The sequence below is a fragment of the Alligator sinensis genome, unplaced genomic scaffold (assembly GCF_000455745.1).
Source record: "Alligator sinensis unplaced genomic scaffold, ASM45574v1 scaffold628_2, whole genome shotgun sequence".
Classification (NCBI taxonomy): Eukaryota; Metazoa; Chordata; order Crocodylia; family Alligatoridae; genus Alligator; species Alligator sinensis.
The window spans coordinates 3,548,870-3,565,528 of NW_005841833.1; the positions used below are offsets into that span (position 1 = coordinate 3,548,870).

Consider the following 16,659-nt stretch of genomic DNA (forward strand, 5'->3'; position numbering starts at 1 on the left):
CACAGATCCACGTAAGTCAAGTATCTGGAAGTGGTGGGAAGGGGAAAAAAAAAAAGAAAATCAGAGCCAACTTTAGGAGCCCAGCAGTGTACAACAGAGGCCTCAGGGACTTAATTGGCCGGGTTGTTGGAGGCAGACCAAGAGGGGTTTGCTACGGTGCTATGTAATTGCTGATGAGCAGTGAACACAGTGGGTAAGTCTCAATTAAGCACATATTCAAGGCAGGGCTACATCATTTGGTGTGAATGAACTGAACTGCAACCAGAAGCACTTCCTGATCCAGAGTATATATTTTTGTTATGTAATCACTGAAGAAAAAAGTAGGAGGAACTGACAAAAAGCCATCTTAAGAAAATGATTTTTATTCCTAATTTTTTTTTTTTTTAGTTCTGATGTTTACAAATATGCTTTTACTCCGATAATATAGCTTTTCAGCAATAAAAATCACAGCGCAGCTAGCAAAGCAGCTGACTTAACACCCATAAATACCAGCAGAAAAAAAAAACAATGAACAAACCACCAACATTTCTATACATGATCTACTATTTTAATGTCACATTTTGACAATTGTAGATGGTCTACAGAATGTACGTGGGCAAAAAGGCAGTGAGTGAGTCCTTTAAAACACTAAATGTAGAATAAACAGCGCATTATCAACATTTACATGATTCACATCAAATTGATGACATCCTAAACGTATTCCTTTTAAAGGATAGAGATTTGCAATAAAATATTACATTTCATTTAATACTCTGGTACAATACTTCATACATTGCAGGAAAACAAAAAGTAAGGTCTAGTCCGCCTAAGGATCCTTTTTCATTAGCCTTTAGTACGGTAATAAAACAATCAATCACAATAGTGTCATAAATAAACAGGCTTAAAATTAATAATTATGGTTCACTATTTAAAATGGAAAAAATTAACCTGTAATAATGATGTTACGAAAAAATGTCCTAGTACCAACTGTTTGATTTCCCCCAGCCCTACAATGAAAGGGAAATGGGTTTATAACTAAGATATAGCTAATGAAGTTAATTATATTTTTTTGAACACATACCTCAGGAGAGGGGGAAAAAAAAGTTTGGTCAAGATTAACAGAAGAATCAATGAGGCCTAATAATTGTTACCTGAAATCAAAGTGTATGCTATTTAGTAAATGAAGCCTGCAGCAGATTCATGCTGGCTTAAAATATTGTGCCTTGGAGCTGGTTTAAAATGTCCCTTGTGGTATACAGTCTTTTACAACCGAACACTTCAGGAACTGCATCCCTTTCCCATTCCACTGGTACAGCAACAGCTTGTCGAGTGACGTTCAGTTAGTTTTTCAAAACCCCGCTAAAAAGACCATACACAAAAACTAAACCACATATCTGCTTCCCACCCCCTGTACCAAAGGACGTGTGTCACCCTTGCTTTATTTGGAATCAAACTCAACCAAAGTTTAAAATAATTCAGAAAGACACACTAAAAATGACCCCTCTGTTGACTAGGTTTAAAAGGCAGCAAGGTTTTAACTCGCAAAGTTTCCCCCTTTGGTTTTCAGCAGGGCCTAGCACTCCAGTGAAGAAAATGAGCTCTTCTGCTCACCAAGTCTTTTGGAGGCCTTTCTACCGTTAAGGCGACATTCCTCCATCGTGTGCTCCTCAAGATTAAACACACCCGTCTAGAAGAGATGAGACTTCCTCAGTTTCAAAATCAAATTCTTCAAATGGCAAGTGCTAAGCAGCTGAACCTATGTCTTATATGGACAGCTTCCTGCTCAGTACATTGCCATCCTGGTTGTAACCTACCCAAGCCAATCTTAAGACCCATCATATAAATGATGCCTTGAGGACCAGATACTCTTTTCAGTCCAAGTACAGTACATTGCTCTGAACTTCTTTCTGGTGCAAAGTAGCTCTACATCTGAACATGCACACTATTCTCCTTTAAACTGAATACCTGTCTGTGTCTTGAGGTGTAGCACCATGTAATGCCACGCACATGTTAAACAGACAAAGCTTCATTAAACTGTTCTACTCAACATCATCACACAACACTTTCACCTTAACCCATTAACTATTGCCAAAAAAATAAATAAACTTAAAACAAATATCCCATTTATGAACAAATGATTACAAGAGAGAAAAAAACTGACTACTCTTTCATCAAGCCATGGGAATTTTAAATGGTATGGCTGGACTGTAACATTAAGACATGTATTGTTGTATGCTGGTGACCAGAGTTTCAAGATCAAAAGACAGAGTACAAGAGGCAAAACAACAGAAAGTTCAGCTTAATACTATCAAGATGCACCTTCATTCAGTTCAAACAAAAAATGTTAAGTATTTGATTTTTGCAAAGCACTCAGAGGGAAAGGTAATACAATCTCCCACTTCACCATAGACCTGACACCTTTGACAACACTGTACTAATTACATTCTAGGCTTTAGCATCATTTCATTAATAGGTCCAACAACATTACTTCATCAGCCCTGAATCCTTTCTGCACTTTACTGCACTGCAACACAGCTGTTGTACCACTATCTACCCATTTCATCACACACTAGGTGAAAATGGAACTGGTTCCTCCATACCAGCTTATGGCAGAGCTAAAAATCACATGACACCCCCAAGTAACGAGGGGACAGCTATTGCTAAGACACCAGGAGAACCTACTCCCAGGGCCTGATCCTGCCATTAACGTGTGCACACAGTTGCTAAAGGCTTCAGTGCCAGGTCCAGAGCATGGGACAGGGAAAGCTTCTTTTACAAGAAGCATTTACAAGCCCTTTCTATTGGAACTTAAGAAATCTTGGTAACTATGACAGCCTAACATCTCTCCCTGCAGGAACCTCTCCAAGACTCTTTTGTTTCACTAACAACAATCAAAGTGTTTTGAGATATACTCAATGTCTTTAATTTAATGGGGGCAACAAATTGGAGGTGGCTTTGAAAGGCACTTTAGGTAGGTTAGTGAAACTCCGGCCTGATGATGTAGACCACAAGCTTCTTGGCATTGTTGCCTGCGCTGCCCGTTTCAACTAAGGTAATAGTTAATTTCCACACACTTCTTTCCTCAAGAAGCTCTATATTAACCACGTATGTTAGTGCAAGGCCTTCCTGAAAACCAGAAGCCCTACCGCCATATTTTTTTTAAAAGGGGGAGGGTTGCCTTATCCTGTAGTAACAGGCTGCACAGTGGGTTATCACCAGTTTCACCGTTTTAACACACTGTCAAGGTGTCATTGTGCAGCTTGCTAAAAAACGTCTCAACTCCACAGGCTTGATCTCTTGCTTAAACAGATGAATGCTGACAAATTAACATAGACAGCCTTATACCTGGTAGGCCACTGTGTCTCAAGAACAACAGTATATTGGTGTCTTCGGTAAAGGTCATCTTTATTTTACTGTGATGCAAAGGCTACTTTTTGTCATTACTCAAAAATAGCCCGTCCAGCAAGTCAGCTGAGAAGTAATCAAAGCCAACAGTTATCACACAAAGCACCTTCATATCAAAGAGTTACTGCTCACCACTGAAACTCAGACCAAGTTTGAAATGTATCAGGACTAATTTTATCATGTAGCTGTTTCTATTAATGTGGGTGATCCACTGTCTTCAAAACAATCAAGTATTGTTCCCTTTACTATTTTATATTAATGTAATGGACTTGCTCAAGTCATTGCTCCCCACCCAAAAAAAAAATCCCACAACTGCTCAGATAAACAGAAAATGCTAATAACCAAATTTTGAAACAAAAAAAAATGCTATTAAAAAAGTGAATGCCAGTCTAATAGCTTGCTGGCTTCAAAAATTGATTCTACAAAATATCCTCCTACATTACAGAGAGGCTTTCCTTTTTATTTAATGAGCAATTTTGTAAATCAGGTATTGGCAAGAAAGAATATAATGATCTTAAAATGGTCTTAAGTTTTGCTTAAGGGTTAAAAACATAAATAAAAAGGTACCAAGCCTTCAGAGTTCACTCTTCATGTGAAGCTTCTTCCATCTCTTTCTTGACCTTTTTTTTTTAAAAAAAAAAGCCATATTTGTTTCTGGGAAGGGAGGAAAAAAGAGACCTTTAGAAACATACATGCAAAACTAGGAATGAAAAACTTTACATGGGAATGCTGGATTTTTCTATCCCTAACAAAACAGCTCTGTGGCATTTCAGGTAGCTTGAACATGGAACAATCAAAATAGATTATGTTTAATCTTTTTAGAGGGGCATTCTAAGGTAGTTTAGACAAATTTAAGCAATACCAGAAATCTAATAGTCAGCATATTTTAAATCAAATAAAATTCATATAAAAACCTCAGACACCGGGCACGGTGTCAGCACATTGCGGGCTAGGGAGAGAGGCCAGCAGCGTATAGTTGTCATAATCAGTGTCTGCACACTGCAGAGTTGCCCAGATGTTTTCCATCGTGTTCATGCACTAACCCTGTATGCTTAAAAAGTTGTCATTTAAGCAGTTTGTAAGGGGAAGATATTTTCTAGAAAGAGGCTCCAATTTTGAATAGTGTTAGAGCGCCCTGGATGTTTTCTTATGAGCTTCCAAAATAAACAGAGTTGAACTGCAATTCCAAAATAATTTCAAGCAATGTATCAAATGAATGGTGTTACAGATGCTTCCCAAAATTTGAAAAGTTGGATTCTTGCCTGCAGTAAGTGTCTGGTCAGGGGCAAGGCAGCCTTCACATTGCACCCTATAACTAGATCAGTTCAGGAATGATGACAGTTATTTAACACATTTGGTCAGATGGGCGAGGTGAGAGGATTCAGGTATGTACAGCACCCTCAGTAACACATCTTCCCAGTAAAGGCAATGAGATTACTGCACACGAAAGCTTGCAGGATTAAACCATACAGGTTCCGATTAGCTTCCGTAAATTAGTGAGCTTCCTACTGGTATCAATGGTTGCAAGACTGAGCCAACTGGGAGCACATATATGCTGACAAAGGACATAACCATTGTCTCCATTTCAAAAGGATACCAATATAAGCTGCTAAGATGCGAGTCATGGCTGCATGATTCTGTAGCCAGCAAATTTTCCAACTTTAACTCTGTTGTATTTGAAGTCCAAGTTAAGGCAATCTAGCTAACTTGCATTGCTACAGGATCATACTGACGTTAAGTTACAGCCTATCAGCCGATGCCCATTTTCAGTAAGAGCTCCTGCTTCTCTTAAAGCAGCTAAAAAGTATATTTGTCCATGCCCTGAAAGTTGCGACTAAGAGTCACTTCTGACCATACATGTGTTTTAAAATTGCTTTTCTTGGTCACAATCTTTTCAATCCAAAAGCTGCACATACTACTACTTAGACACTGAAAGGATTAAAAAAGAGAAATCATTTTTTTAAAAGCTCAAGGCAGTGAAAAGCCCTAGCAGTTTTCTAGTTTTGTACACAGAGCAGATACCATCACAGCTGCAGCTGCACTAGTAATAGAACTGGACTCAGCTGAGTCCAAAACATTACCTTCCTCAGCTAATAAATATCTTTGGTGTAGAAACAATGCCGAACATTGAACTGCCCACCCAACACAGAGATTCTTAGATGTGTAGCATGATTCTGACTGCAGAAAACATGCCATACCCAAACAAAGCAGAGCCAGATTAATGTATGTCTTCCATTTCTAATGCACCTACCTTCCGTTGCATGGAACTTTCTGTACAGCTTCTCATCTGAAGCTTTTCTGCTGTTGCATCAACCCCACATTTTCATATACTCTAGCACTATCTTCTCTCATTCTAGAGAAAGAAATGTAGTGAGACAGAAAAGCATAAAAGTCAAATATTTGATAGAAATAAAGTATTACAGGCCAAGTCAATACCTGGCTATTAATTTGCCTAAAAAGTATGGCCTTGAGTACAGGACACACAGGAATTGCACAGGTCAGTGGAACCAATTCTGTGCCAGGTCACATCTCTTGCAAAACACTGAAGTTTTACCTGTATAGTCATGTGCCCACTTTAATGTCAAGTTGCACAAAGTAAGTCAGTATAAAACGTGGCCCCATGTAAAGGCAAGACTATCATAATGCGGCACTGCAGTCTGGCAGCAGTTTTGGTCACTGAAGAACTTAAAAGGAAACAGTTTCACTGTTAAATGATTTGTCTCCACCTCTCTGAAGGTCCTTCTCAGAACCAGAGGGGTTTGCAACTTGTGCTCATAAGCCCTAACAACTCTCCCACCCTCCCTCCACTACATAGTTATTGCATATAGTGGCTAAATTTTAATCTAGGTAACTGCATTCATTCTACCTACCATTCCTCTACATTCACATACTAGAAATATGCAAGGCAGATAATTTGAGTGGGATAAAGAATTCTTCATTTCCTAACTCAACAACTGTTAAGGGATGCCAAAGCACAGTTACTAGAGTTGCTCTGGTTGAATAGATGTTGGAAGCCCAGTACAATGTGTTGCATGAACAGATGTGAAAAAGCAGTTTGTCAGGGATGCTTCTGAGCACAAGCTAATCTTCCCATATGTCTATACCAATTAAAAAAAAAGACCCAGCAAAGGACTGAAACAAAACTGTGCAGGAAAAAGCAGAAAAGAAACAATCAGAACAGGAAAGCAACAGTTTATTAGGGATATTTGTCTCTGTGCTACAATTATAAGGAAACTCTTACAAGGGAAGGGGGGCTGAGAGCAAGGCTCTTTCACAGGATCTACCTAAACTCCCATGCCATGGACAGAGCTTGCTACTTACTCTGGACAGGTCGGGGTTGGAGTACATGGTGGAAGAGGACTCTGATCCCCACTTGTCTGGTCCGATAAAGAATATTTAATGTTTGTGTACTCATGCCCTTTTCTCTTGCTCTTCTGAAAGAAGTGAACACAAGTGTTAAAAAGGATTATAAGCTGACAATAAAAATAGAAGCCTATGTGTTGGAAAACAATAGTTAAAGCTCAAGAAATTATCATTAAACATAAGCAAAAAATAACCAGATCTATTTTTTTCCCTTCTCAAGGGACATTTTCCATGCTTCTCGCATTAAGGAACGAGACCTTCTTTCAGTAATAGTAACCTGCAGTCGTAGTTAGATATTAAATTTGACTATTGGCCATCTGAAATCTATAAAAACCTCGACAGAATTTTTCTTATGCCCTATGTCAAGCTAGACAAATGAACTTTGTAAGCAGAGACGAATGCATTTTCTTCATTCATATTTGGCAAAAGGACCCACCCTTCACTCTCCAGTTGACCATGTCAGCCAAGAGCTTCCCCACAACCTTTGCTTTCAGCTTTGTAATATAATAAAACAAACTGTAAGGCCCTTTGCAAGAGTTCTAATAACATGCAAAGCTTGGCCCAGGAGGTTCAATGGGAAATAACCTCTTCTTTGCACTCTGCACCCTACGTTGAGTGCTGCAGTCAACGATACCACCTTCATCTCAGGATGCAAACAGCTCTGCAGTCATGACCAGCCCAAGCTGGAGAAGAGATAACCTTTCCCCTTTACGATCAACATTAAAATGAAGCATCCACTGCAGCCAAAATCTCAAAGAGAACAAGCATGCATCAAAGCCCCACTCCAAAATTTTGAAGGTTATCACCCTTCGAATGCTCAAATCGGCAACAGATGGCAACCTAATTCTCACGCAGGGTGCTGCAAGATCCTTTTAACAGTGCTGCAGGGTGTCATGCATTATTAGGAGTTAGATGTAAAAAAAATGCCTACACATGATTCACAAGATAAACCCAGAGATATCAAATGGAAAACCAGTGTCAAAACCATTCTGACCTGTTGTGACCTTATTAGTTCTATGTTGCAAAAGAAATCCTCTGTTATGTTTCAGAAGTCAAAAATTGTGTAAAAGCTAAGAGCGGGCATTTTCTAAAGGGTGTCTTGCATCTAATGAAGTTGAGAACATTAACTTAATCAAACTGATGAGATTTTCAAAGCTTCCTAGAAAAATCAGATAGCCAAATCCCATTAAGGCAGTTTTAAACTGCGTTTGAAGAGTGTTCCTATACACCGCTGTCTGCTGAAGGCTGAGCTAAGAAACTGATGTTATTTACAGATCTCTTCCCCCTGCCATCTCCCTCTTGCTCTTGACAAGTCACAGTGGGCTTGACAGCCAGTCAAAATCAATTATTTTGAAATGTTAGAGCTAACATAGACACAGAGGAAATAAGGATTCAGACACCATCCCCTTTTATGGAATGTGATACAAACTTCTCAAATGGGTATATCTAGCAAAGGTTAATTCTATGCTGAATCTTATAACTGGATTTTGATTTTAAGTACATAACCAATGCCAATTCAAGCAGCAGGCATATATTATACCATAAGTAACAGCAATGCAGAATCAGAAGTCAGCTCTACTACATGATTAGACAAAAATTAGTTAAGAAACAAACTAGGAAAATTAAAACCTAAACCTTTTCTTTCTCTGACTTCCTTAATTCATTGCAATTATTCCTACTATTTAGTGCAATTATTCCCCCCACATTTCCATTAGTCTTAATTAGAAATAATTACTCTTGAGTTACTTCAACATTTAAAAGAGAGATGCACAAATTTCTTGGAAGTAATATCTAAACAAGTTCACTTTGCAGCTTTCATACATCCGGAAGAGACAGGCAATATTTAAAAAACACAATCCTTAATTATATCAAAACTTGGGAGGTTCTCAATGCTGCAGGGTAGCAAGAAATATTTCTAGAATGGAGTCGGGCCAGAAGAATCTCAAGCTGTGCCCTTTATTCTACTGCTCCCTCAAGCCATGTTTGCTCCTCATTTGTATCCCAAACATAAGTGTGGAACACTGTCATGTAATTATATAAGTAATTCAGGATCACATTCACTTCCTGCAAGTGATGCACAAGGGTTGTTTTAATCCAAAGCAAAGAGCAGAACGTGAAGCAATGGGTTTTAGCTGCAGCAGAGTAGATTTAGGTTAAATATCAGAAGAGCTTCCTAACTGTGAGTGCAGCAAGACAATGGAGCAAGCTATGCAGTCCCCTTCTCTGGAGGTCTTCAGCAGAAGCTGGATCAGCATCAGCCTAGGATGACTTAGGAACAGGAGATCCTGTATCTGCGCAGAGGGCTGAACTAGGCACCCCTCAAGGGTCCTTACCCTTGAGGGGTGCCTAGTTTGAATGTGTATAGTCCCACCTACCAAGTGGCCTAGCTGTGAATGAGGATCCCACTGGTGCTAAAGTAAAGATAAGTTTAGAATCCAGTTTGATTCCCATTTTCAGTTTAGTAAAAATTGTACAGGGTGATTACACCTCTAGATTGAGTCTGGCCGTTATGGGACAGAGAGGCTGATCTGTTTGATAGTATCAATATTATAGTATTTGAACATCATCATCTTCCCCACCCCCCCATGACAGAGAAACATTTTTTTTCTTTAAATGAAATGCTGCAAGGAAAAGACTGTATAAACAAGACATGGAAATGTGAGGTCTGCATGGAACTTGTGCATTTTCTAGTTTTAGTGAGATTAAAGGCATTGCCATACAAGATAAATGTCTAAATGGAAATGCCACAGGGCTGTTTAATTAGAGCTGGTGATGATTACACATGTTATGAAGAGGTTGTGAATGGTTGGGAGTCTGAGACAGATCGGTAACTTTGCTATATCATCATACAGCTGTGGCACAGAAGAGATCCTGCCATTCCAGGAAAGGATAAGAACCCAGGAGAGCCATCATCTAAAGCAGGGGTGGCCAAGCTCCATCACGTGTGCCACAAATGGCACAGGCAGCTGCGCGTATGCCAGGGAGGGGACACGCAGCACAGAGACAGACAGAGCAGAAAGCAGAGCAGCAGATCAGGCAGGGGAAGGGATTTGAAGTGGCTGTCAGGGAGGATGCAGGGCTAATGTGTGGCACATGTGCCAAAAAGACTGGCTCCCACAGATCCAGAGTAAAAAAGAGATAAAACAGCCAAGAAGGGAAAAGAGTATCTAGACAGTCTGTTCTCCACTGAGAATAGAGATATCAATAAATGAGATGTGTAAAATGGTACCAGTGCTGCTAGACCTTTCAAAGCAGGGAGCACCTTCCCGTTTCAGTCCTTTACTAGCCAGCACTCATCCCAACACTCTCACTCTGCCCTTTTGCTCAAGGGACTCTGCTCTAAATGCTCTCTCTGTTGGAGATTATGTAACACTTGAACCAGTTCTTATATTATTGCAAAGACTTAATTAAGCCCAACATGATTATCTTTTAACACACTTGAATTTTAACACACCCTTGAAATGGGTGTTACAGCTGCTAATGTTTGAATTTAATTACTGTACTTAAACCTATAAGTAAATAGACACCTAAATAACTTTTTTAATCTGTTCAATACACAGGGAAGCATAAGCGTGACCTGTTTATGAATTCAAAGCGACTTATGCTTTCATTCTTCGCACAAAACCAAACCCAAGTGTTGTGGTGAATGGCAGTTCTGGATGCACAAAAAGCAGCATCAGACACTGCTGTATGTTCCAAGAAAATATGTGGAAATAGCAACGGTAATGCAAGAACCTTCCAGATTGTCCATCTAATGTGGGAAGAGTAACCTAACATGAGGCATCTTTCCAATTTTCCAGTTCCTTCAAACAGATTCAAGCAAGTCTGAAGGGTGGTTACTTGAAACATATAGCACAGCTTTCCAAAGTAAAATTAATAAAGTTAAGGCCCTTCGTGATATACTTGATCACGCTAGTTGTACCTCAAGGAGGCATAAAACCGAGGCAATTCCTTTTGTTCCTGTGACAGCAGATGGTTCCTAATTAACAAAGTGCTGCCTTCAGCCAATTCTAGGTTTATGACCAACCCACCTGCTCCTCTTCAATTCTGCGCTGAAGCGTTTCAATGTAGTGCTGTACTGCCATGTAAATAAATCGGTACTGTGCTTCTGTCTGAACCATTCCTGACCGCTGAGATCTCACCATCTGAATGGTCTTCGGAACATCAATATCGCAGTCCACTCCTAGGAGACACCACCACAGCGTTAAAACTGCAATATTCTCTTTTCATCTGAAAAAGCTTTGGGACATGGACTGTTTTTTCACAGGCTTCCATAACACCCAGTGCATTTGGCTGCTACTGTAAGAAGTCATCAGGCATGGGCAACCGAGTGCTTGACTGTTTGTTCACAGACAGACATTACTATAAGAGCAGCAAGCCAAACTGTTCTGAAGGGGGAAAACGGCCCATGTTGGACTGTGACATAGTGATTCTCAACCTTTTTAGACCCGATACATCTCTTGGAAAATGCCAGCTCTTTGTTTCCACTGGTTTCTCTACTATAGAAAAATTGAGAGGGCAATTCTGGCATTGCAAAGAACTCAAAAAGACCACAACAGGTGAGAATGTTTTTAATACTGTGGATTCCTGTTTGAAATCTCTGGATTTACTTCTGAATCATGGCTGTAGACCTGACAGATCTAACATTGGATAGCACCCTGTGGCACTCCTGAAAGGATCTCAAGGTATCTCAGTGTGCTGTGGCACCATGGTTGAGAATCACCGAGCTATATAAATCCATAGTAAGCCATACACAGTCCAGTCCTCAGCTAGATACAGTCACTTACCATGGTTTTGGCTACTTGACTTACTGAAGTTGGTGACTTACTGAAGTTGTTTCAGAGAGGGCAGTTTCCAACAAGCGCACATGCCCCCCCAACACACACACGTTGAAAGGTTACTGAAACTTAGATTTCACAGATTTCATAGACGTTAGACTTATCACCGCCAAATCTCTCCTTCACCCAGACCACAAAATTGGATCTTCATAAATTCTCCAAAGCAACAACAGAACTGGGACCTACCTTTCTCTCTGATTATGTCAATAAGAATATCAATCACAATGAAAGTTCCTGTTCGCCCAATCCCTGCACTGCAGAAAAATAAGAAAGCCATTATGTTTCACCTTCCCGAACAGGCAATAAAATCAAAGTAGCCCACATAAGCAAGCAACTAATCCAAAGATGCTCTAGACTTCTGGACTGCATTCAAACACATAAATTTGAGCCCAGGAAGGCCAGAGTTAAAATTAAAAGACAACACATGAATCATATGAGACAATAGCACAGTTCATCATTTAGGGGTTGGTAATATACTTAGATTAGAGAGAAGCACAATCACACCTGGCCCTATACTTCCAAACAGAAATTATTAGTCTTCAGGGGAAGGGAGAGTGTCTCACCTTTGGGAAGAGAATAATTAGAGACCCACAGAAAGACTGGATTCCTATGGTGCAACATCAGAAACAGATGTAAACAGAACCGTGTACCAGACTCTCAAAAGAACCTGCCTCCTAAGTTCATTTCTGATGCTGTATCATTTTTTTCTCTACCCTCCCCACCCCAGCACCATCCTGTGATACTGATACTAATATTTGCCCTGGGAGAAAGGCAACTAGTGTGGCACCTCCCAAATTCCAGAGGACTCATACAAGATTACTCATCTATCAAACTTTGGGTATTCACCAGAAGAGCCAAAGACCCAGGAAAAAAAACTCCGCTTGTTTTTTCAGAATTTGAATGCTTTCTAACCACTTGGTGAAGAGCTCCAAGTAGAACCATACCAAAGCTACGAGTTACATTGTGTTACCATACCTGCAGTGCACCACCACAGGTCCTGCATCCGAGATGTTTTCCTGCTTGTGGTGAACCTCCTCCAAGAAGTCCAGAACGCCGCCCGGATCGCTGGGAACACCATGATCAGGCCAAGTTCTAAAGTGATACTGCCAGACTGTTCTCTCTGTGTTCCCCTGAAAGACGAGTTGTGTGTGAAGGAATGAAATCTTTCCAAAGAAATCCAGCTGAAAGCGTATATTTGCTCAGAATGAGGCAGACTGAGTTTGAGAAAAGGGGAAGAGACAAGCAAAGCCCCACAGTTTTCTGGGGATTCAAAGATTAAGACAGGCACCCATTGGCTTGATTATCAAAACATTCCCCTTAGCTATCCAAATCCCATGCTGCTTCCTTCCCCTTCCAGGCAACATACTGCCACCAAGGTAATCTTCCTGACCTTCTGCCAGCCTTACCGGGGCCTCTGCCTCGAAAAAGTCCTCTATGGCTCCTTGATTCTCTAGGGCATCCATTTCCAGCAGCTCCTTGTCCTCACCTTTAAGGTGCTGCAAGGCTCTGTCCTTGTCTACTTACCAGACCGAGGCCCTAATCCAACAACCCAACTGCTTTCATAATACTGAAATCGGGGTTCTTTTCTCTTCCCTGGCATATCCTGCCACTACCCTGTTTTCATGACGACTTCAGCCTAAGCACCCTGCTGCTTCCCTTCTCCCAGAGCTGCCTCCACCCTTCTTGCTACAGATAGAGCGTTTTATCTCAGCATTTCTCAACCCACAGGGCACAAGAATATATGCAAGGGTTGCAAACAAACTTTAAAAATGGATTCTCCTTTGAAGGAGAATCCATGGCTTTTCCCTTGCAGGCTGGCAGAGTTCCAGCCTGCAAAGGTCTCCTTAGGGTCCCCCCCACGCGCCACACACCCACTTCCTGCCCCACACACGGGGGGGCTGGGGCCAGGGGTGGGACTGGCCATTAATACTTATAAATGGGTCCTGGTACAAAAAAGGTTAAGAACCACTGGACTATCTGATCTCATTTCCCATCCTTCAAATACCTCCTTTCAGACTCATTTCTGATGCTGCCCCTTCAAGAAGTCATTTTCATAGGCACATGTTCTAGGATCCAAATATGATGTCTACACACCTCTCAGCAAGAAAATTGCCTTGCTATCACCTTCCCATTACCATTTTATGTTTTCTTGTACTCAATCCTGCCAAGCATAAGATCTTCAGGGCAAGGACCGCAATATGTTTTCTTAATACAAGATACCGGGATGCTTTGGGGTATATTAAATAAACATAATTTAAACCCTGAAAAATAATTATACCTGGCTATAGAGCAGCAGTGAATGATAAGGGGGGAGAACCAGGAGACAGAGCAGCAGCACATCTACGTGAATGCTACCTAGATTTGTTTATCACACTGCTGCTTCCCTCTCTGCTTGGAGCCAATTGAAAGTTTTAGCCTCCTTTTGCAACCTACATTAAAATGTTAATGATTCTAAGGCACCCTCTGAACACAAATGTCTACTGATGTACTTACCTGCCCAACCTTAGAGAGTTTAAGTTCTCTTAGTGTGTAGTCATGAGCTGCACTTTCCTTAACGTTCCTAACACGCATAACACCATATTCCTTTAACGAGTATTCGTCAGGCCAGTATTTGACGCACTTACTCTGGAAGATAAAACAGAAGCAGTTCATATCAGCCTTCAGGAACCTGATTTGTTGTGTTTTGTTTTTTAATGGTATGTGAACATTTAAACACAGTCTACACACAAGTAGGTTACCAATGGTTAACACACGATACACTAAGACTAAATTGATGTTCATTCAAGCAGTGCATTTTTTTATCTTGAACATGGGAAGAAGACAGAGAAAAGCCTGGCTAGCAAATCTGAAAATGCCATTTTCTTCTGGCAGCTTTCCTACTGCAGTTAACATCAGCTTCTCTTCAGTAGTTGTTACTATCATTTTTTTTTTTTTGGAACAAGAATATGACACCTGCACGAGCAGCAGTTTTAAATACAATGGAATGCATTACCTCCACATGCAGTTCTATGGCCAAAATTTAATATTTAAAGCTACAGGCATCAGTCAGTGGAATGGGTCATTTTTAGTGTAAAAAAACCTTGGAAGAACATTTTCCCTCCGTCTCCTTTAGAATCAGAGCATTGAAGGTTTCACAAGGCCTCTAGTCCACCAAGCTTGCAAGGGTATTGTTCCCAGTGGTGCACAAACTAATGTCACTGTAGTTTTTAATCTTCCAAGGAAAGGCGGACATTTGAAATCAAGTGTTATTTGCAAGTCAGTCAGAATGTATTCCATATTACAAGGAACAAGCTCTCCAGAACCAAGCAGGAATAGTAATACCTAGAAACAGTGTTAGGTAATGGCTAGGGAAAAAATGATTTTTGTGAACCTATGATTGCAAGCCAAGTCCACATGCTGTCAGGATGAACTATTTGTAACCGAGAGTTAGACAGTTCATCTAGCCATACCAAATGTAGACTTATCCAGTGATTACTGTGGAGGGCTGCTTTCCCATAAATACGTGTTTAGCCTCCAACATTTCACTGGCAAAACTCAGCAGCCGATAGAAAACATGTCAGCAAGAAACTTTTTCCTCTGCCAACACAAGATGATGTATGACTGAGGGATATTTTTGAATGCATTCACCAGCATCCTTTGGAATAAAATCGCTTTTTGTTGTTATTTCTTCCCCCAAAACACAAGCTGCACCAAGAACCGTGTCTTGAATTTATACTGACATAACTATTTGCAGTTCTAATACAAGACTCCAAATGAGGAGCAGCTGTTGGTATAAATAATCTGAACATGTAATATTAAGCAGGCATCGGCCTGGGAAAGGAGATGCATATCCATAAGCTCTATAGCGGCTCTCCTGGACTACATTATTTTAATATGTAAAGATTTGTTTCTTTTTGCTTCTCCTACAGCACGTTTTGAAGCCTTATGAGCCTTAGATAGAACCAAGATGATTTCAGAGTCTCTTCCTTCATCTCTGGGATCGATGCTTCCCTCTGCTTCCTGTAGAGCTGAACGCACCTTGGCCAAGAATATAAAAGCTTTCATATCAAACTAGGACAGTTATTAGCAACTCTAAGGACAGAAAAGGTTGGAGGAAGCTCACAAACACTCAGCACATGATGCACTGCTTTAATAGTCTAATTACAGAATCAGTTCAGACAGCTGTGTCATTAGTGCAGCCTGCAGACTAACAATCAGTAGAGAAATGCCAGGAAGCCAGTGAAATGGGCAGCAAAACCACTGACCGATGGAACAGGGAGCGAAACCTATGTGGGATAGCCCCAGCTGGGGCTGCGGCAGCCTCTAGCAGCACAAGGGTAAGCAAGTACATCTGGGAAGTTAATGCAGAACAGAGGATGCATGATAAAGCCCCACCTCCCCCTATCCTTCAGGAACTTGCTGTTATCTCCAACAAAAGCTGTAAGCATTCATCTTCAACACTGTGTGTGAACATTGCTCAAGGAAAGGATGTGGAACATTAGGCCTCCTCACTCAAGATTTCTTTAATGCAGTCACCACATTGGGCGGAATATTTTCATTTCATTCAATGATGTGATACGCAAGAGTCAAAACATAAAACATCATGTTGACAAAAGGTGGAAGACAAAATGTAGGATAGGCAGAGAAACTGAGAAGCAGCAGACTGTCAGCAAAAACGTCTGCAAAAAGGCAGAGGCAACACATTTCAAGAATTAAATAGGCTGGCCCAGAAGTGGGATAAGATTGTCGCTATTCTAACAAAGATTTTTTGGCTATTTTTCATTTTTCTGTTTCCTTCCCATTCACCCAAAACATCCTGCAAAGCTGGGATGCAGAAGCAAAGTAACAGCCTCAGACTGCAGAGGGAGGAGGCGGAAGGGAAGATAACATGAGATCTCCCTGCATGTCAATAAATGAGATGAGCTTTTTGGAATACATTACTGAGAAAGTTCCTTCTTGCTAAAGTAATGTTGTATTGCCCAAGCAGCTCACAAAAGGCTCAGCGAGCAGCTGTGCTCATGCTGAATATGGCATTAGACTGTCTTTATGGGCAGAGGAACATGACTTTAGAAATAAAAGTGCAGAGTCATTCCTG

The 16,659-nt window shown here is 40.7% G+C and overlaps 1 protein-coding gene across 1 annotated transcript in view; it reads right to left on the bottom strand.

Annotated features, from left to right (window-relative positions):
- Positions 1 to 351: 351 nt before the first annotated feature.
- The window catches only part of PTPN11 (protein tyrosine phosphatase, non-receptor type 11), a 36,216-nt gene continuing 19,908 nt past the window's right edge, over positions 352 to 16,659 (bottom strand). The window contains 7 exon segments of the mRNA XM_025198708.1: positions 352 to 4,038; positions 5,636 to 5,737; positions 6,706 to 6,818; positions 10,779 to 10,930; positions 11,772 to 11,839; positions 12,561 to 12,715; positions 14,079 to 14,210. Coding sequence (XP_025054493.1) covers positions 5,668 to 5,737; positions 6,706 to 6,818; positions 10,779 to 10,930; positions 11,772 to 11,839; positions 12,561 to 12,715; positions 14,079 to 14,210 — 690 coding nt within the window. The 3' untranslated portion in view covers positions 352 to 4,038; positions 5,636 to 5,667.